At 36.1% G+C, this 22,919-nt stretch overlaps 1 protein-coding gene across 1 annotated transcript in view; it reads left to right on the top strand.

Annotated features, from left to right (window-relative positions):
- Nucleotides 1-22,919, top strand: part of LOC123558014 (glutamate receptor-like) — a 55,818-nt gene that overhangs the window by 20,553 nt on the left and 12,346 nt on the right. The window contains exons 3-15 of the mRNA XM_053544798.1: nt 4,850-5,095; nt 9,067-9,263; nt 9,728-9,781; nt 10,155-10,310; nt 11,972-12,160; nt 12,451-12,558; nt 13,223-13,345; nt 13,654-13,796; nt 14,014-14,373; nt 14,718-15,609; nt 18,295-18,524; nt 20,788-20,904; nt 22,515-22,713. Of these exons, the coding sequence (XP_053400773.1) occupies nt 4,850-5,095; nt 9,067-9,263; nt 9,728-9,781; nt 10,155-10,310; nt 11,972-12,160; nt 12,451-12,558; nt 13,223-13,345; nt 13,654-13,796; nt 14,014-14,373; nt 14,718-15,609; nt 18,295-18,524; nt 20,788-20,904; nt 22,515-22,713 (3,014 nt within the window). The remainder of the gene's footprint in view (nt 1-4,849; nt 5,096-9,066; nt 9,264-9,727; nt 9,782-10,154; nt 10,311-11,971; nt 12,161-12,450; nt 12,559-13,222; nt 13,346-13,653; nt 13,797-14,013; nt 14,374-14,717; nt 15,610-18,294; nt 18,525-20,787; nt 20,905-22,514; nt 22,714-22,919) is intronic.

Below are 22,919 nucleotides of genomic sequence, written 5' to 3' on the forward strand. Positions count from 1 at the left end.
GAGTTGGCTCCGTGATTGCTCCGAGACAGCGTCATGAGCGTGAAAAAAAACAATAGCTCATTTGCCTGGTGCTCAGTATTGAATTAGAAACTGGCTTCTTTTCTCTCAAACAATGCAAGGGATGGAAGTGCCGAGAGTGATTCATATAATGATTGTAGAACTTGTTTGACAAGATCATGGCCAAAGGACCCCTCTAATCATTATTCAGAGATCTGGGCATAACAGCCGACTTTCACTAGGCAGGTGAATGTTTCTTTATGTCTTGGGCGTCGAAATTAATTACATAGTATACATTTGCTTCAATGAAATGCAAGAAGCTTAAAATTTGATTTGGAAGAACAGATGAAACAGCTGGCTAATTAGATACGCATAATTACACAGAAACATGTTTTAATAGAGACAAAGTTATGTAACAAAGGCCGATGACAATTTGAAGGATGGATTCATACACTGATATATCCATCTCTTTTAAAACTAAGCATTTAGCAATTAGCATCTGGCATTTATCATATCGCATTTCTCAATTAACAATTAGTATTTATCGTTTGACAGTTACCGTTTGACTGTCATTATTTGACATTCAGCATTTTGGCAAATGGTATTTTCATTAACTATTTGTCATTTAGCATTTGGCAATTAGCATGGCACACTGGCCTTCTATAGTATGTCGTGACTCAAGTATGGGAATTTTAATGATGAAAGAACATTTACAGTAAGCCAAACGAAATATGTATAGTTACATCATCGTCGGTAAAATAATGACTGGTGGGTTTACACTTTTGATCTGTTTATGTACTGATATTGTCAGTATTACGAATCTTTTGTGAACAATATGTAAAGTTTTCATTCACATGAAATTGTTTTGTATTTTAGATTTTCTACTAAATTTGCTTTATCAGCACATATGTGGAACATACTTTTAGCCTGCCGACAAAATCTATTTAGTTCATTTGTCGTCAAATAATGCCCCAAAATATCCCCACGCCATAAAATACAGCTGCAACGATATAGTTCTGTGGGACGCCCATTTGCCTCCCTGCAATATGCCTACCCACCAGGTTTGTCAAGCTGCGCCCCTGATTATTTAAAGCAATTTCCGACATCTCTATACAAAACTTGAACGCTCAGACAAATACCGAGTGCTAAGAACACTTGAGAAGATACCGAATGTTTTGAACGCTCAGACAGATACCGAGTGCTCAGAACGCTTGAGAAGATACCGAGTATTTTGAACACCCGGACGGATACCGAGTGCTCAGAACACCTGAGAAGATACCGAGTGTTTTGAACGCTCAGAAAAAACACTTGAGAAGATACCGAGTGCTTTAAACACTCAGAAAGATACCTAGTGCTAAGAACACCTGAGAAGATACCGAGTGCTTTGAATGCTCTGAAAGATATCTGGTGCTCCGAACACCCGAGAAGATACCGAGTGCTTTGATCGCTCAGAAAGATGCCTAGTGCTCAGAACACCTGAGAATATACCGTGTATTTTGAACACCCAGACAGATACCTAGTGCTCAGAACACCTGAGAAGCAACCGAGTGCTTTGAAAGCTCAGAAAGATGCCTAGTGCTCAGAACACACGAGAAGATACCGGGTGCTTTGATCACTAGAAACATGCCTAGTGCCCAGAACACCTGAGAAGATACCATGTATTTTGAACATCCAGACAGATACCTGGTGCTCAGAACACCTAAGAAGCAATCGAGTGCTTTGAAAGCTCAGAAAGATACCTGGTGCTCAGAACACCCGAGAAGATACCGAGTGCTTTGATCGCTCAGAAAGATGCCTAGTGCTCAGAACACCTGAGAAGATACAGTGTATTTTGAACACCCAGACAGATACATAGTGCTCAGAACACCGGAGAAGCAACCGAGTGCTTTGAAAGCTCAGAAAGATACCTAGTGCTCAGAACACCTGAGAAGATATCGAGTGCTTTGGACGCTTAGAAAGATACCTAGTGCTCAGAACACCTGAGAGGATACAGGGTATTTTGAACACCCAGACGGATACCTAGTGCCCAGAACACCTGAGAAGATACCGAGCGCTGTGAACGCTCAGAAAGATACCTAGTGCTCAGAACACCTGAGAAGATACCGGCTACTTTGAACACCCAGACAGATACCTAGTGCTCAGAACACTCAGAAGATAACGAGTGCCTTGACAGATACCGAGTGCTCAGAACATCTGAGAAGATACCGAGTACTTTGAACACCAAGACAGCTACCGAGAGCTCCGTCACCCTGAGACGATACCGAGTGCTTTGATCACCCATACAGATACCGAGTACTCATAACACCTGAGAAGACACCGGGTGCACAGAAGATCAAAGAAGAGGTCGAGTGCTAAGAAAGCTGAAGAAGATCCCGATTGCTCAGGACACCTGAAAAGATACCGAGTGTTTCGAACACCTAGACAGATACCAAGTGCTCAGAACACTTGAGAAGATACCGAGTGCTTTGAACGCTCAGAAAGATACCTAGTGCTCAGAACACTTGAGATGATACCGAGTACTAGGAGCACCAAATCAGATACCTTCTTAGAACACATACGAAGATACCGAGTGCTTTTAACACCCAGACAGATACCGAGTGCTCAGAACACATGAGAAGATACCGAGTACTCAGAACACCTGAGAAGATACCGAGTGTTCAGAACATTTGAGAAGATACCGAGTGCTCAGAACATGAAGGAAGAGTCCGAGTGCTTAGAAAGCTCAAAAAGATACTGAGAGCTGAGAACATCTAAAAAGATACCGAGTGCTCAGAACATCAAGGAAGAGTTCAAGTGTTAAGAAAGCTCGGGACGGTACCGAGTGCCCAGACACTCAGACAGGAGAAACAGAAGAATGTCTACCAAGACACATATTCAGCTTTAAGGGACTATAATTACATGTCAATAGGTATCTTGAACTAAAATCTATAGACCATTATATGTTTGTCAGAATGTGATGTATGTATCTGTATTGTGACAACTTGATAAAGGCATACAGTATTTTCCATGGCAACAAGAAACAGCACGGGGATATTTGCTCGGTAAAACAAATGAAAACTGTCAAATTCTTGCTATATTTAGCTGGAAAATTTTCCTGAAAATTTCAGTTACTTTCTTGTAGTGTAGAGTCACTGTAATCTTTTCTAGTAAGTAAATCAATCTCAGATTTTGTGACAAAATAGAAAGACAGCATTTGCTCGTTCATTATCTCAAGTCCTATTTTCACACGAACTAAATTTCAGTCTTGAAATACAGTTAAAGTGTTTGAACAAAATTTGTTCTGAGGTGCTTGAATTACTTCGTTACAACAAGAGGTTAATAAATGAATGTAAGACATAAGAATTTAAGCAAAGAAGACTTAAAAAGAGAACGCGGTCCAATTTATTTAAAGCAGCTCCGCTTGGTGTTGTTTTTAAGGAATGACACCATACTAAGTGCAAGTCGAAAGTTGTCTCAAAAAAATCATAAATAACATTTATTAAGGTAGTTCTGCACGTTTGATAAACAGGAAGTGATGGCATAACGTCATTTATCCGGAAAACGTAGAATAAAGCCTGGATTCGGCGTACGGAAATTAAAATCATTTTATGAACTAATTGAAACCTGTGAGTAAATCTATTACAATGACACTATTGCTATATTTCTAAAGTCAAAATATGACATTAAAACATATGACACGTTAAAATAATCAAAATAATGTCTTAAAACAAGCGTGAAATATCCGGTTCACTTTAATCATGGTCAGATATCTCAAAAATAAGCACACGGACCGATACATTTTATTTCATCAAGTTATAGGCCATGTGTTTATTTACAACTGTGAGAAGTTTCATCAAAATCTACATTGTAGAAATATTTCTATTCGCGAAAATGTTATGAAAGTAATGACTTTCCCATAGACTCCCATTATGAAATATTGCGTGAGGTCCAAATTTTTCAAATCAGTCTAGCAAATAATCAAGCATACGACCCTATCTTTTATTTGCTCAATTTGCTAGGTATATTCTGAAGTTCTGAAAAATCAGAGTTTAATGAAATTCTACATTGTAGAAAAAATTTCGATCCAAACGTGCAGAACTACCTTAATAAACTACAAAAAAAGACATACAGAATCGTAGGGAAAATGTATCTTCTAAGAGAGCTTTTTCTGACATGTCAACATTGTCGAAAATCTTCCTAATAAGATTTGTATACATATCCTTAGAAGCGAAGAATCTCAAATCCCGACCACTTATCTCAATAGGGAGAGCGCAGATATACGGATCCCTGGGTCCTGAGTTCGATCCTCAATTAAAGCGTATGTTCTCCGTTACGATTTAATAAAAGACATTGTGTCTACAATCATTAGTCCTCCACATCTGATTCATGTGGGGGAAGTTGGCAGTTACTTGCAGGGAACAGGTTTGTACAGGTGCAGAATCCAGGACCAATGGTTAGGTTAATTGCCAGCTGTTACATAACTGAAATACTGTTGAAAAAATGGCGTTAAATCCAAAACAATTAAACAAAGCAATGAATCGCCTTGAAAATGTTACACAATGTTAAGTGTAGGCCCACAGTGATATACAGATAGAACTGGCTTACATGAAACTGCCACTTTAGGGTGGTACCACGTTTTCAATTTCCGGCGCTTGATAAATAACAAAACAAATATTCAGTTGTTGTTTTTTTTTTACCAAAAACTAACGTTTAGATTGACACTAATATTTTTTTTTAACAAAATTTCGCTGTTGTATTTTAATTTTAACTACACCTTGAATAGGTGTTGCATAAACTATGGAATTAACAGTAAAGCTATAAATCAGTCAGTGATGTGTGTGATATTTCAAATAGAGTTGTTTATGTTTTTCAGTATGTTCACTTCTCAAGAAAGGTGTTTATGGAATTATTGGTGTATCCGACGCCTCTGCCTTATCTACTATTCAGTCTTATAGCAACACTTTCAAGGTGCCTTTCATAGCTCTCAGCAGAATCCAGAATTCTTCAAACCACGGAGAATTTCAGCTCTTCATGAGACCGGTCTATGTGAATGGTCTTTTAGATGTTATTATCAAATATGGCTGGGAGAGAATACTTTATATCTATGATACTGATGAAGGTATGTTTATACACTCTATATCTACGGTACTGCCGGAGTTTTGTGTGATACATAGACAGTTCTCCGTGTTGAAGATAAAGATGTTATTATTTTAAAATTCATGAAATAGAGACGAGTAACTTTTATAATTATCTCAATGCATGTCAATAAAAACAATCTTACAGTGTTTTGCAGAAACCCCTCAATATTTTTGCAATATTTGCGAAATTTAAAAAGGCTATGCTATCCTTGGATATTTTATTCAACGTTTACTCGAGTTTAAAAGTCAAAAAGCACATAAACGTTTATTATTAACAAATAAACAATTTTTGATATAAGGCAGGAAAGATATGGCTGCTTTATCCTGTTTTTTCTTAGGAAAATAAAAGTGGCTTGATATTTAAACATATATCAGAAATCATCCAAAGTCTCCCACTCATTTTACCTGTAAATTATATCATCACGTTATATAAAAGCAGATCAATCACATGGTTTACATACACTAAAAAGTTTTATTATCTACCTATGTAAATTCTGTCAAAAGTACTGCAGTAATTTATTTAGGCAGAAAAAAGTCCTTATTGCACCTTTTGTATTGTATGTTGCCGGACTACTTCATGACCTAACACGGTTGTATAAATAGCGCACATAAAAGCTTCACTCAACTCTATTTTATTATCGATAAACATTGAAAATTTATAATAAAAGGGTCATTATAACAGAAGCTTACGGTGGCACAGAGGTGTTTTTATACTAATACGTGCACACGTAATAGCAAATATGTGCACACGTATTAGTACAAAAACATCAACGCACATAGTAGTAATATAATCATCTTTGCACGCACGTATAAATTAATACGTGCGCACGTAATAGCTGGTACGTGCACGTATTAGTTAAAAAAAGATCTGCGCACTTGCTGGTATAAAAAATATCCTCAGCGTACATATTAGTAGAAAAAAAATATTTGCGCTCGTTCAAATTATTACGGGTGCATAATTATAGGTTATTAGCTTTGTATCGGGAAATATGCACGAGTTCTTCAGCGGAAATATTGCGCGACTTCAGGAGCGCAATATTCTTCCGCTGAAGAACGAGTGCATATTTCCCGATGCAAAGATAATAACCTTTTTATTACATACGCATCTACACGTATAAATATAATGTAAATATCATATTTTTTTCAATAGCCTGAATAGGATTGACAATACTGAACTAAATAGAAAAAAAAAATAGTGCAACAACACGCACTGAATTACGTCACGCACCCGATATGAAATTCAGGCGTCAGTATATGGAAAAATATTGACGTTTCCGGTACCAGTGTAACTTAACGGGGAATAGAAATGAGTATGTAATAATAATACGTGCGCACGTTAGAGTTAAAAACACCTACACACGTATAGTTATTGCGTGCGCACGTACCAGCTAATACGTGTGCACGTATTAGTTTAAAAAACATATGTGCTCATATTGGTATAAAATCATTAGCACACATATTATTCTAAAAAAAACCATCTGCGCACGTATTTGTGTTAAAAACAGCTGCGCACGTATAACTTATTACGTGCGCACGTAATAGCTAATAACATCAGCGCACATATTAGTAGGTAAACATATGCACACGTATAACTTATTGTGTACGCACGCATTAGTTTAAAAAAGCATCCGCGCACGTATTGGTATTAAAAACATTAGCCCACATAATTATCTGCGCACGTATAACTTATTACGTACACACGTAATAGCTTGTACGAGCGCACGTATTATTTTAAAAAATCTGCGTACGTATTGGTATAAAAACACCAACGCACATTTAAGTTAAAAAACATTTGCACACGTATTGGTATCATTAATGTCTGCGCACGTATAACTTATTACATGCGCACGCATTACTTTATACTTGCGTAGATGTTTTTTATGCTGAAACTGAAACTGAAACTGTTTCATTTGATTAAACGCCTATTTTTACGCAAAACATATTCAATGGCGTTTTACAAATACATAAAAATACGACAAAAATTAAGATATTTAATGACATATAATATAAATGAGCATAAATACCATTGTGAATAAACTATTTAGTAAGCATTACAAAAAAAAAGATCAGACATCAGATAAGATTAATAAAATATTAGAATATTAAGATACAGTAAGACAGCTGTTTGTTATTAAATAAGAATAAGTGGGTTATTGCGACATGTCCAGAAGTTATTACAAACAACTGTATTTTGTATTTGTCATAATATAGTTCATTTTCGAATGTATTTACACAATAAAATCATCAAGTTCACGTTACTTCAGTTTCTTAAAAATTACAGTCACAGTCTCTAAAAGAGTGCAAAGTAATCTCCAAAATAATGAGTTTTCAACTTCTTTTTGAAAACATCTATTGAGTCCGAGTTCCTTATTTCGAGAGGCAATTCATTCCAGAGTTTAGGTCCAACAGTACCAAAACTTCTGTCGCTGAACGTTTTGCGCTTGTTGAAAGGAACAACGAAACACCCAGTAACGGAGTTTGAAGAACGCAAGTTTCTTGTCTGTGTTTGTTTTATGAGAAGTTCAGAAAGATATTCTGGAGAGTTTCCAACTGAACAATTATACATGTAGGTGAGCATTTTGAATGTGATTCTGGCTTTGATTGGTAGCCAGTGAAGGTCATACAGCGCTTGCTTGGAACTGTCATATTTTCTTCGATTTAGGACAAGTTTTGCACACATGTTCTGAATTCGTTGCATTTTGTTTACTTCGCTTTGAGCAATACCATACAGAATGGCATTACAATAATCTAAATGGGATATCACCAATGACAGGACAAGGGTTTCGGTAGCCTCTTTGGTAAGATATTTCCGGATACATTTTATTCTGAAGTAGTTGAGCATTGCTGTTCTACACTTTCGTTTTACATGCTCTTTTAGATTCAAGTTTTCATCCAGGAATGCACCTAGATATCGAATAAAGCTCACTGATTTCACTTCATCACCTACAATGCATACTTTGTCAGTTGAAAACTTAGAGAGCTGTTGCCTACTACCAAACATGATGAACTCGGTTTTGGAAGTGTTCATTTTAAGCTTATTTTCATTCATCCAGTTGTTGATTGTTTTAGCACATTGTTCAAGTTCTCGTATTGCCTGGGATTCTACTGTTGGAGATGATGGTTTAAAGCGTTTATTAGCAGTGTGGTCATCCGCAAAGCCGTAAACTGAAATCGACGGCGGAATAACATCAAACAGTGTCCCCGCATATGTCAAATATAGCCACGGTCCTAAGCAGCTCCCTTGTGGAACGCTACAATTTAATTGGCGTGGAAATGACATGGCTGAATTGACACTTACACGACAACTTCTGGGGCGCAGATAGGAATCAACCCAGCTCAGTGCTGTTCCACGAACGCCATACTGCTTGTTTAACACATCAACAAGAATGTCATGATCTACAGTATCAAAAGCGGCACTGAGATCGATGGCAATTAGCGCCGTAACTTCTTTATTCTCCATAGCATCCATGCTAGTACGTGCGCACGTACTAATATGTGCGCTGATGTTGTTTTTATTCGGCTCTCGTGGATTTTGTAAGGTCGGATCCTATTTGGCGCTTCAGCACCTCGTGAGATGCGATCTGGCAAAATCCACTTAAGCCTTATACAGCATGCCAGATCGAGCTACTGTTATAATAACTCTATTACAGTGTGGATAGTCAAGAAACACAGCAATTAGACAATTAATAGTATTATCGTGATAAATCCGAAAAACATGTGTAAATATCAAAGTTAGAAGCTAGTTAAATCTGAAGTTATGATGATAGTGAAATTATACCTACAATAGACACAAACGCACATTTAAGAAATGTTTAAAAAGAAATCTATCAGTTTTTTAATCAAATTTGATAAGGTTATTACATATTACAGGTTTTATAAGAGTACACTTATAAAGTCATTACACATTACAGGTTTGGTAAGACTACACAAATAAAGTTATAACATATTACAGGTTTGATAAGACTCCAACAGTTATTCCAAGCGGTGAATACAAGGGAGCACACGATCGACATTGACGTAAAACGGGTTTCAGATACATATGGATGCTACTCTATGTTGAAAGATCTACATCGCAAAGACGAAAAAACAAATATCAGAGTATTCTTAGATATTCCGACAGAAAGTGCGGAGACAGTCATTGTGATGCTGGTAGGTAAAACAAACATCGGAGTATTCTTAGCAGAAAGTGTTGAGACTTTCATCATTATGTCTGTAGGTACAACAAACATCGGAGTATTCTTAGCAGAAAGTGTTGAGACTTTCATCATTATGTCTGTAGGTAAAACAAACATCGGAGTATTCTTAGCAGAAAGTGTTGAGACTTTCATCATTATGTCTGTAGGTACAACAAACATCGCTGGTCGAATTTACTTTGTCTTTGATAAACATTTTGGTAAAGCCTCGCATTTCATTTTATTCAATTAGTGTTGAAAATTCAGTATGGAAAGGCATTCATATAATATCATCTATTTTTGACATAACAGAACAGAAGAAAAGTATGACAATGTAGATCATTATAGTGTTAAAGTCCATTACACAGCAAGGTTTGACATTCTTAAATTTGCATAAGAACCAGTGGTACTGAATTCTGCCATTTCTTCTTTTTTTTGTAGAAAAACGACACAAAGGTCATGAACCATAAATTCCACTTTTTACTCGGAGAACTGGTAAGAAATTAATTCAGTATGTCAGTATGTTATCTGCTAAGATCTTAAAATACAGATTATTTGTTCGTTATCGATATTCAGTATTTTTATATTTCGTCTTATAGATGATTGTAAATAACGAGAATTTCTATTTTGAAATTCTTATAGTGGGCGCAGATTCATTCAATTGTTTACTGGTCAAACAAAATTTCGCTGAGGTCATAAAAACGAAGTGGGTCCAGTTAACACATTTAAAAGTCATTTCTGTTAAGTCTCATCATTATACTACTGGAAATAATAAAACACAAGTATAAATAGTTCATATACTGGATATAAGTAAGTACAAATTATTGCGATGCTCGATTAATGTTTAATATTAATTTTATTGTTTCAGAGAATAGAGGAGATGGATCTAACTCCGTTCGGTAACGGTGGCATCAACATAACTGGATTTCAATTGCTAAATTACAACAGAACGTCAAATAAGAACCCGCACAAAGAATGGACGAAGTGGGAGTGGCCTGATGAAAGAAGTTCCGATCAAATTCCTGTAAGTTCTATTATTATTGTTGTACAAGGGTATGCAATTTTAAAAATGCCAAAAGAAACAGTGTTATATCATCGATGCTCGAACTGTTTGTGAAAGTGTCTGAGAAATTGTTTTTAGTGTATCAAGCCGCGAGATTGAAGATGTTTGACAGTCTATAACAACAATCATCTTGTTTATAGATCTGCAAGACATTTAAATTTATTAATACATTTTGATACATTTTGAAATTTACATTTTTGAGTCGGCTAAACGATGTGATCGTTTTGACGAGTCCTTGCTATCCAGCGATTCTCTAAGTCTAAATGGACCAAATAACACAGTGAAGCGATGTAGTTCCATTAGATTTCTCAAACTTCAAACAGTTCACTGCAAGAATGAAATTAAGTTGCATGAATTCCCTTTGCTATGACCAATATACGATGTAATCTGTCATATTAATGACTTGTAATTGTGCAATACTCGAATGTAACTCATTAAGCATAAATGTGCATTTTATGAATTGCGCAGGCTTACAAAGCTTGCGTAACATCCAGCGAAAGACAAAAAATAGTTCCACAGGGCTCCAGATAAGATGCGTATTAGCGTAAATTACGTATAGAAATAATGCAAATACGCATGTCTAATCATTTCTAAACGTATATAAAATTACAGAAATGCACACAGTGCTTTTTTAAAAACAAAATCTGAATCATCTGGATGCGTTAGGTAACATAGCCGATCCCGATCAGCCTTAATTCTTCCACATTGAACGTATACACGCATCGTATGATTTCTATAAACTTTGCGTGGGTTTCTACACACACACATGAATTTTGCAGTCAGTAAACGGATAAATTATCGGAAGAAGAAGCTCTTACTGGTTTGTTTAGTTACTACAGATATTAAAAATAATTTTAATTCTTATTTTTCGAGAAATAAACAAATCGGCGAAACATTAAATTGTATTTTCTTGTAGTTTTTGAAATCGAAAGTAGATCGTCTATGTTTGGCGAAATGAAACAACTTTTTTATGAAAAGATTTAAATAAGAGGTAATTTAACCGTAAACTTCAATGTCAGATACTGCCAATTGCTGCTAAATGTCTTCGTATCATCACAATTTGTAAAATATATTGTTCAAACTGGAGAAAAGTGTAATCGTATCCGGATATAATATTTTGGGTAAATATCGAGCTGTGTTATGAAATTTTAAGAAAAAAAACTAAAAACAAACTGAAACTGGTAGACTATACTGTCAGTACATCAATCATTAGCCGACTCAGGCCATTCAGGCCTTTGATTCTTTTGATGTAGATATATATAAAATTTGTTTTCCAAGAGTGTTCAGGCGTTAATTGGACACCAGATTCCTCAAAACTGCTGTACAATATTACCATTGTTGTCCACATACTAGATTTTTTCATTTTATATTCGCACAGCTGACTTCAAGCGAATATACGCTTTTTCTATATATTTCTATTAGTACCGTCTCTTCGAAGATGAAATGGTACTTATTCAACTTCCTTATATACCGTCATTTGGAAACTTATTACCAAATAATTCAACAGGAAAGAAATTCAAACTGCATTTTAACTTAAGGCTTATAATTTAGGCGAAATATTTTATGTATTTGTAAATTTGATATTTTGGACTAATACTTCAACCTTTTTGTTGGTGTTTCAGTTGGAGCCGGCCCTTGTTATCGATGCCGTGGACCTGTTTCAGAGAGCCCTTAAACAGATCTATAAAAATAGATTTTCTGGCTACAATGGTGTGAGGTCATTTAACATGAAAAATGTGAAATGTACGGACAATAGTTACGTTAGCCCAAATAACGGAACAAATATGATGGAAAAACTTAAAGGCAACGAGGTACGTGCACAACTTCCAATATCATAATATTATGATATGTATAACATCTTCAAGTTATAGATACCTTGACATCAACAGCTTCCTTCTTATAAAGTTGGTGGTAAAGTTGGCTGGAAGTGTGAGGTTGACTGATATATAACTGCAAACTGAACCAGTATCGCCATATTCTTTCTTATTTAATTTTTTCACGTGGTATTTTATTGTTTTGGGCACAAGAAGTGCATAATATGCAATTCGTTACTGTGCGGAATATTAAACAATACTTTGCATCACTACCTCGTACCTTGCAGGTTGAATTTAACGGGCTTACAGGAAAAGTTAGTTTTGATGCCAATGGATTTCGCAAGAAGTTTAAACTGCACCTGCTCGATATAACAATGAATATGGGTCTTGCTGAGGTAACAATTTGCAAAATATTTGCTTTCTCAAGTTGAAATGGTTAAGTTAGAGACATGTGATATTGTTATACGCAGAAGTTATAATGTATACAGAATTACATAACATGCCATAACATAACATATATTTTATTTGGCATTAAACTGTTATAGAACATTTACAGTTAATATTGCAAATTTTGTCTGTAACAATAAATGTGTGTGCTGCTTGGGTGCAAACTAGCAAAACACTTAACTGGCAAAACTATATCAATATAATGTACCTGCAATTTCCTGTATTTTCTTCGGCAATTTGTCTCTGTTGAACTCGAGTGAATTCATACCAGAGCGAGCGAGTATCATTCAATTCAAGTTAATGCTTATTATAGCGTGTATCATTCAGTTCAAATCGATGTCAATACGTGTTTCATGAAATTCAAGTTAATGCTTATCAGTATGAGTATCATTCAATTCAAGTTAATTCATACGAGTACATTTATCGTTTAATTGATTCAAATCAACTTAATGCCTATCCGTACCAGTATCATTCAATTGAAGTTAATTTATGTTAGTAAGAGTATCATTCAATTTAAAATAATTCGTATCAGTACGAGTTGAGTACGATTTATACGCCTTATTTCAATGTAATTCATCTGTTTGACTTGTTTGACCTGTCGTCATTTTTCAGGTGGGTTATTGGACGAGAGAAACAGGACTGACATCACAAGAACCGACTAGGCGAAAGCAAGTTGTGGCGGAGAAAAACAGAACCCGGATTGTCACCACTATTCTTGTAACAAAATTTTATACTGTAGCATGAAATAATAATGAGCATGACAAAAATGATCAAAATATTTAATTCCAGTCCAAATCACAGTACATTGTTTGGTTGACTGCATTATCTATACAGTCTCTGAAAAAGAGGTGTTCAAACTGATTCATTCTGCAGTTCCTGAAAGGGGTTCAGATTGATTTATTGCCACAGTCCCTGAAAGATGTTGAGATTGATTCATTCTACAGACTCTCAAAGATGTTCAAATTGATTAATTTTACAGTCTCTTAAAGAATGTCAGACTGATTCAGTCTCTTAAATGTGTTCAGATTGATTCATTACCTTAGTCTCTGGAAGGTGTTCTGATTGATTCATTGCCACAGTCCCTGAAAGGTGTTCAGACTGATTCAATGCCACTGTCCCTGAAAGGTGTTCAGACTGATTCATTGCCACTGTCCCTGAAAGGTGTTCAGATTGATTCATTACCTTAGTCTCTGGAAGGTGTTCAGATTGATTCATTGCCACAGTCCCTGAAAGGTGTTCAGACTGATTCAATGCCACTGTCCCTGAAAGGTGTTCAGACTGATTCATTGCCACTGTCCCTGAAAGGTGTTCAGATTGATTTATTGCCACTGTCCTTAAAAAGTGTTCAGACTGATTCATAGCCACTGTCCCTGAAAGGTGTTCAGATTGATTTATTGCCACAGTCCCTGCAATCAGATTAATTCATTGCCACTGACCCTGAAAGGTGTTCAGATTGATTTATTGCCACAGTCCCTGAAATGTGTTCAGATTGATTTGTTGCCACTGTCCCTGAAAGGTGTCCAGACTGATTCATTGCCATTGTCCCTGAAAGGTGTCCAGACCGATTCATTGCCACTGTCCCTGAAAGGTGTCCAGACTGATTCATTGCCACTGTCCCTGAAAGGTGTCCAGACTGATTCATTGTCACTGTCCCTGAAAAGTGTTCAGATTGATTTATTGCCACTGTCCTTAAAAAGTGTTCAGACTGATTCATTGCCACTGTCCCTGAAAGGTGTTCAGATTGATTTATTGCCACAGTCCCTGCAATCAGATTAATTCATTGCCACTGACCCTGAAAGGTGTTCAGATTGATTTATTGCCACAGTCCCTGAAAGGTGTTCAGATTGATTTGTTGCCACTGTCCCTGAAAGGTGTCCAGACTGATTCATTGCCACTGTCCCTGAAAGGTGTCCAGACTGATTCATTGCCACTGTCCCTGAAAGGTGTCCAGACTGATTCATTGCCACTGTCCCTGAAAGGTGTCCAGACTGATTCATTCTACAGTCTCTTAAAGGTGTTCAGATTGATTTATTGCCATAGTCTGTGGAAGGTGTTCAAACTGATTCATTGCCAATGTCCCTGAAAGTGTTCAGATTGATTCATTCAGATTGATTCATTCTAAGTCTCTGAAATGTGTTCAGACTGATTCATTGCCACTGTCCCTAAAAGATGTTCAGATTAATTTATTGCCACAGTCCCTGAAAGGTGTTCAGACTTATTCATTGCCATTGTCCCTAAAAAGTGCTCAGGTTGATTTAATGCCACTGTCCCTGAAAGGTGTTCAGATTGATTCATTGCCACTATCCCTGAAAGGTGCTCAGATTGATTCATTGCCACTGTCCCTGAAAGGTGCTCAGATTGATTCATTGCCACTGCCTCTGAAAGGTGTTCATATTGATTCCTTGCCACTGTCCCTGAAAGGTGTTCCGACTGATTCATTGCCACTGTCCCTGAAAGGTGTTCAGATTGAATTATTGTCACTGTCCTTGAAAAGTGTTCAGACTGATTCATTGCCACTGTCCCTGATAGGTGTTCAGATTGATTTATTGCCACAGTCCCTGCAAGATGTTCAGATTAATTCATTGCCACAGTCCCTGAAAGGTGTTCAGATTGATTTGTTGCCATTGTCCCTGAAAGGTGTTCAGATTGATTTATTGCCACAGTCCCTGCAAGATGTTCAGATTAATTCATTGCCACTGTCCCTGAAAGGTGTTCAGATTGATTTATTGCCACAGTCCCTGCAAGATGTTCAGATTAATTCATTGCCACAGTCCCTGAAAGGTGCTCAGATTGATTCATTGCCACTGCCTCTGAAAGGTGTTCATATTGATTCCTTGCCACTGTCCCTGAAAGTCGTTCCGACTGATTCATTGCCACTGTCCCTGAAAGGTGTTCATATTGAATTATTGCCACTGTCCTTGAAAAGTGTTCAGACTGATTCATTGCCACTGTCCCTGAAAGGTGTTCAGATTGATTTATTGTTACAGTTCCTGCAAGATGTTCAGATTAATTCATTGCCACAGTCCCTGAAATGTGTCCAGATTGATTTGTTGCCACTGTCCCTGAAACGTGTCCAGACTGATTCATTCTACAGTCTATTATATTTTCTGTATTCTTATTTATCATGCATAACTACATCATTAAGATATTAAAATGAAAATTATTTGATTTTTCACGTTTCACGGCTGTATACATTAAGTAGCTATTCACAGTTGTGAGAGTCACTCCGGTCAGTGATGTCATAGTCATCTATGTCAGTGATATCCAAATTTGAAATGTTCGTAACAGTAAACAATAAAATAATATGTAGGCACCCTAACCTAACTGAAAACTCGAACTATAAGTAGGTACTATAGTACTTTTTATTCCTCCGGCAATATTTCATGGATACTTTTATATAATGAAGTAAAACGACGAATTATTTACTCCTGTAGTCATCTAGTTTTATAGTGCCCTTTAATTATAAGCTAAATAATATTTAAAATATGTGTGAAATATGAGCCCTGTATATTGTGCTGTTTGTGTTGATACTCGTCCATCTATATAATTATTTGCTCCACTTTCTTACTGCGGTATATCTTTGTTTGAAGCATACCTCAGTTATAAGAACAACTACGGACGGTGAAATTATGTAAGTCAGTGACATCCAAACTTGAAAATAATCCTAACAATATATAATAAGGTATTTTGTAGGCACCTTAAGTAAGCGCTTTCCTTTCGCTGTATTAGCCACCTTTCGCATGAAGTGAAAACGCTTGTAGTCTGCAGTAAAATTATAAGCAGAAAAAAGATAAACTAACCTGTATAATACGTGTTAATAAAATGTTAAATTTAAATCTGGTTTCTTGGGGATGTGTGTGTGTGTGTAAATATTCGTCCATGTACATGTCTGCTCGAATGCACTTTCTTAATCAGCTATGTCTTTGTTTGATGCATAACAAAGTCATAATAACAACTAATACCGTTTCATAGTTTGTGCATGTTTTTACTTAGATGAAACTTTTGGCATGGATTTAGGAGATTGACCGTAAGCATGATACATATTATTCTTTATGGCAAAAATGAAGCCTTGCACACAAAAAGCCATATGACATAATAAAACATTGTATAGTGATCGTCCGTACGTCCGTACGAGCCAACGATTGATACCTTAAGAAGGAGGTGTGGCCTAGAACAATAGAAATCCATTGTATTCATTCCGTAACTTAACACTATTGTTTAGGTGGTCATTCTTTTGTTTTCAAACAATGGAATGATCACCTAATACCAAATCTTAGGGACGTCCATCTGTCCATCTAGTATTTATGTCACAATTAAGATTTTTTACACATGTATAGTCTATAAATCATTTATATATTAGGGTATTTTGCAACTGATCAGTGTAATTGATGTTGCGCCTTAAGCCTTCATTATAGCATTTAGAATGTTTAGGCATTTAGAGTATTTAGGCAGTACGTATTATCTCGTGAATGTAAGGACTGGACAGTATGTATATATGAATTATGATATGTCTTATATGACACAGGGTTTAATTATTCGTGTGTCTGGCCTATATCTCACTGAAGATATATTTTGCATGACTTTGCTTCAATTTCGTTTGTATAACAAAATAATTCATCATATCACGTGACAGATGATTCTGGTGATGCGCATACATTAGCTATGTTTCTTACATACAATGTTTCTATTCTTTCTTCTTAAACTTAAATCGCAGTTTGTCTTGATAGTATTTTCTGTAAGTCATGCCATCTGGTGAATTACAACGAAAATGAATTTTGTTAAGCTGTCATATTCACAGACAAAACATGTTTAAAAGAAGCAACAGAAGTCAAAATTCAAAAATATCATCTACGCTCTAACAGTCACATTGAACTGTTATAAATATTCTGGCAAAACTTACGGGATGTGAAATAATTTGTCGGGAGCAAGATCACTATGTTACCTTTTTTCCTTTATCTGCATGATTTACAGATTAACTTGCAATATGCATGTCAATATCCTGCTCAGTAACAGTTTCTCTACGAATTCTGATATTGTATCAAATCAAAACCATATTCACGAAAAAAAAATCTCCAGGGCGCGCGGGGTTTATCTTTAGAATCTTAAAACTTTTACGAAAACATAATTATTTTTATTCTTTATTTCATCATATTTTTGCACTAAACATTTTGTTCTTACAATTTGACACACATTTAAAAAGTCGCTAACACATTCGTTTTAATTATGAAGCAGCGTATATGTCTAACAGTATCAACCACATTGTGTGTTTGTATGTAAACATGTACTTTGTGTTTGACGTTGCAAAAGGGTTAATTAAAAGTATGAAGAGAAGTGGTTACCTATATGTAAATGAACAAGATAAAGTTCAAATGATGTTTCTCTTTTATGACGTTGAAAAATATATTAACCTTTTCATTTAAATGAAATAACTAGAAAATATCTGATAATGATAAAAGTTACATACATTTAAAGCATTGATTATTCATTCAATTTGTAACAATAAATTTTGGGAATTATTTTTGCAGACTTGATACTCGTAATCGTGTCAAAATCAATACATTTTATTTATTTACATCTCCATGTAAAATAAATGATGTTATAACAGATCTTCACTTTTTGACTCTGATCTATTTTTAAATACTTTTTAACCTAGATATACTAGAAAGTGTGTTTTCTTGTTATAGGAAGTTGATTTGGCTATAGCACCGATGACAATAACGTCACAACGAGAAAGGGTTGTGGATTTTACCAAACCCTTTATGAGTTTGGGCATCAGTATAATGATCAAGAAAACAAAGGAAAAGAAAGCAAGTGTTTTCTCGTTCATGGACCCTCTCTCCTATGAGATATGGATGTGTATTTTATTTGCCTATATTGGTGTCAGCGTGGTTCTGTTCCTTGTCAGTCGATTCAGGTAGGATCTTCTCTGCTTTTACTTTTCATAAAACATTATGTACGAAAGCAGGTCAAACGTAATGTCGCTGCGTCCATCGCGCTGAAATATGTATGTCGGTCAAAAGCTATACATAGCTTATGTTTATAATGTTATTTTATCTACCGACAATAAATAAATATTGACTTGACTTGACTTGAAATAGTGATAATTTAATAAGCAGAAAAAATGAAATGAAGAAAAGTCATAAGTTAACGTCACGGTCACTCTGCAATTTATATGCAACAATTATGAAGCCATATAACGTCTTTCTATTGTTTTCAGTTTACTTTTTAGTGACGTCGTCACCATGTTTTCTGTACTGGTCATTTTTTCATAACTTTGCAGTAAATTCATATGAGATTGTCAGATCGTAATACAATTACATCAAGGTATAGAAATGTGCTTTTTGTTGTTTTTCATTAGTCACAATTATATGACATCGTCTACATTACTTTTGTAGTTCAGATACTTACGGATTCTGTAGTCATTGCAATGTTAACTTTTTTTTGGTACAAGATTATTGCTACATAAAAGATAAGACAATGCTAATTTACATGTTTTATTTGAAGATAAATTGAGAAATTGAGAGATTTTGATATGAGGAATTAGAAACAGTCACACATATAATGTAACACTTGAATCATCACACTTGTACTATCACACCTGTATCATCATACCTGTAACATCACACCTGTATCATCATACCTGTAACATCACACCTGTATCATCACAACTGTAATATCACACCTGTATCATCACGCCAGTAACATAACACCTGTATCATCACAACTATAACATCACACCTGTATCATCACAAGTGTAACATCACACCTGTATCATCATACCTGTAACATCAAACCTGTATCATCACAACTGTAACATTACACCTGTATCATCACAACTGTAACATCACACCTGTATCATCACGCCAGTAACATAACACCTGTATCATAACACCTGTAACACTACTCCGGTATCATCACACCTGTATCATCACACCTGTAACAGTCCACCTGTAACATCACACCTGTAACATCCAACCTGTAACAGTCACAACTGAAACATCACTCCTGAATCATCACACCTGTAACAGTCAAACCTGAGTCATCACACCTGAATCATCACACCTGTAACATCACACCTATAACAATCCACATGTAACATTACACCTGTAACAGTCCACCTGTAACATCACATATGTAACAGTCACACCTGTAACATCACATCTGTAACAGTCACATCTGTATCATCACACCTGTAACACCACTCCTGTATCATCAAACATGTAACAGTCCACCTGTAACACCACACCAGTAACAGTCCACCTGCAACATCACACCTGTAGCATCACACCTGTAACAGTCCGACCATAACATCACACATGTAATAGTCCACCTGTAACATAACACATTTTACATTCCACCTGTAGCATCACACCTGTAACAGTCTACCTGTAACAGTCACTCCTGAAACATCACACCTATAACAGTCCGCTGTAACAGTCACTCCTGAAACATCACACCTATAACAGTCCGCCTGTAACATCACACCTGAACAATCACACCTGTAACAGTCAAATCTGAGTCATCATACCTGATTCATCACACCTGTAACATCACACTGTAACAGTCTGACGAAGTTTTCAGGAATCAGTGATTGGAAACATTTCTATCAATTGTAGCTTACAGTGATATGAACATCAATTAAATAACATTTAGCGTGTTCCTGGGTGCTGCCGAGTAATTTCTAATTCGTTTCTGTCACCTTGTCAGTGCATTTGCTTAAGAAATAATTTATAGCAAAAGAGTGCTTTAACACTATTTATGCACGATGGGCTGTTATACGTCGGGCGTAATAATTTCACGAGGGCGCAGCCCGAGTGGATTTATTTGTACGACGCATTACTGTGCCGATTGTATAAATAGTGTTAAAGCACTCTTTTGCTATAGATTACATGTATTTCAATTCTAATATGCCTTTAATCTAAAACAGTAGATAAAATATAGTAGCACTCTTTCTTGGTCGCAACAAAAAGTTTGACGTCACCTCACGTTAACGTGACGTCATTCTAGCGTAAGCGTATTTTAACAGAGACAAGCATATTAGAATTTAATTTAAAAATTAGATATGTTTAAGCAAACGCACAATGTCGTGAAAATTGTTTACAGGGTTGAGTGAAGTCATCTGAATAGATACAAGATATTTTTCTTGGATGTTCTAGCCTTACTATGATTTGTTTCAGTCCTACGGAATGGCATGTTGATGAAGGAGCAAGTATTACAAATGACTTTACCATATCGAATAGTCTCTGGTACTCTCTAGGAGCCTTCATGCAGCAAGGGTGTGATATTTCACCGAGGTATTTATTTTCATGCAACTGCGTTTTTATTTTCATGCACCAATGTTCTAATGGTTCACTGAGGTAACTTTCGTTTTAATTTTAAATGTGCAATGGTGTGATATTTTACAACAATTTACATATTATATTATTATGCCTGAAGGGATGTATCACGTGATGGTACAGGTCGTCTGTTCGTGACTGTATGTCTTTAAGCAAGTTCGTTTCCTGTCAATATCAGAAGAATCAGAATGCTTTGACGTGTGACCCTCAGACGTGATCAGAACATTACTCATGCGCATTGAATGACCCCTATTGATTTGAGGTCAATGAATCAAGTGTCAATTTTACAATGGCTGTTAATACAAAATCCGTTTCTGCTTGATATCTTCAACATTCCAAAATCTACAATCCTCAGACCTGACAGGCACACTGTCTATGGACAGGGAATAACCTCATTCTGTATTCATTTTAAGGTTAGTTAATCAAAGGTCAAGGTCACATGACTCTAGACCACAGTATCTAGACCTGCGACATATAAACTCGTCAGGCACCTGTCACATGAGTAGTTCATGACCCCTATATGTCTTGAAGTCATAGATCAAATAACACGGTTACAATTACTGTTAAAGCAAAGTCAGTAATAACCTGAAAACGCTTTTTAGTTAGACCGTCAGATTTGACAGGAATATTGCCCATTGGCAGTGGACGACCTCTATTGATTTAAAGGTCAAGGAAACGGCGACTGTCGGTACAAAAGGTCTGCTCCATGTGTTGAGAATGCCTTGACCTACAATGCTATTCCCTGACATGCACATTACCCATTGGATGTGGATGGCCCATACTAATTTTGTATTCCTTGGGTCAGTGTCACTTTGACCGCTAGTACATAAACCGTTTATTTTCAATATCTTGAGATCGATTTGATCTGTGACCTTCAGGCTTTACATGCACATTGCTAGTGGACAGGGAATGATCCCAATTGACTTTGAGGTCAACGGTTGTGGTCACCGTTGATATTAGCACAAAAATCTTTTCCGTTTAAAATCTTGAGAATACCTCAATCCTTATCCTGCTAAATTTGTATAATGAACTTGTCCATCTCCCATTTAACTGTTAAAAGGGGCGCTTACCAAAAACATACTGACTAAATAGCAAACGTTGCAGATCATGATCTGCATTGGTCGCAAAGGCTTGACCAATCGTGTCCAGCATGATAAGGACCAATCGTGTCCAGTATGATAAGGTTAATCTACGATCCATAAACTTGGCAAGCATATCGCCTTCGGACAATGAATTACCACTACTGATATTGAGGTCAGGTCACTCGGTCTAAGGTTATGAATACAATGATACTTAAAAACATTCACCATTAACCCCTATTGATTTTCAGATTTCTTAGTCAAAGGTCATGGTCACTGTCATACCAAGTATGCCAATGGACATACGTACTGTGTACTGGTTTTGGTCAGGCATATTGCTTAACGTTCATATTTCTCCATACAGCGGTGCTCTTGTTATTATCGCAAGGATGTAATATTTCATTGTAAATGAGGTTTTAATTTTTAGATATGATTCTAATGATTGCATGAGTTGATCACTACCTCGTTAAATACTGTCTTGAATTTTAGGTCAGTTTCTGGAAGGATAGTGGGAAGCGTGTGGTGGTTTTTTACTCTGATCATCATTTCTTCATATACTGCTAATTTGGCAGCCTTCTTGACTGTGGAGCGGATGTTGACACCAATAGAGTCAGCGGAAGATCTGGCAAAACAAACAGAGATCCAGTATGGTATCCTTTCCTCCGGGAGCACCAAGAGCTTTTTCCAGGTTCCTTTATTATTTTTTTTCTAAGTTTTAAATGTGCGTGAGAAATAAATATAGATATTCAGTAAAGCAAAAAGAAGAAATAGAAAGTCATATTTGATTTTTGATGTTCGTTCTAACCATCTATATCCTCTTTATATATATGATACACATCTTATATACATTGTATATCCAGTTTATCCCCTTATGTTTTCTAGGCTTGTTGCCAT

Source organism: Mercenaria mercenaria, chromosome 5, assembly GCF_021730395.1.
Source record: "Mercenaria mercenaria strain notata chromosome 5, MADL_Memer_1, whole genome shotgun sequence".
Taxonomy (NCBI): Eukaryota; Metazoa; Mollusca; class Bivalvia; order Venerida; family Veneridae; genus Mercenaria; species Mercenaria mercenaria.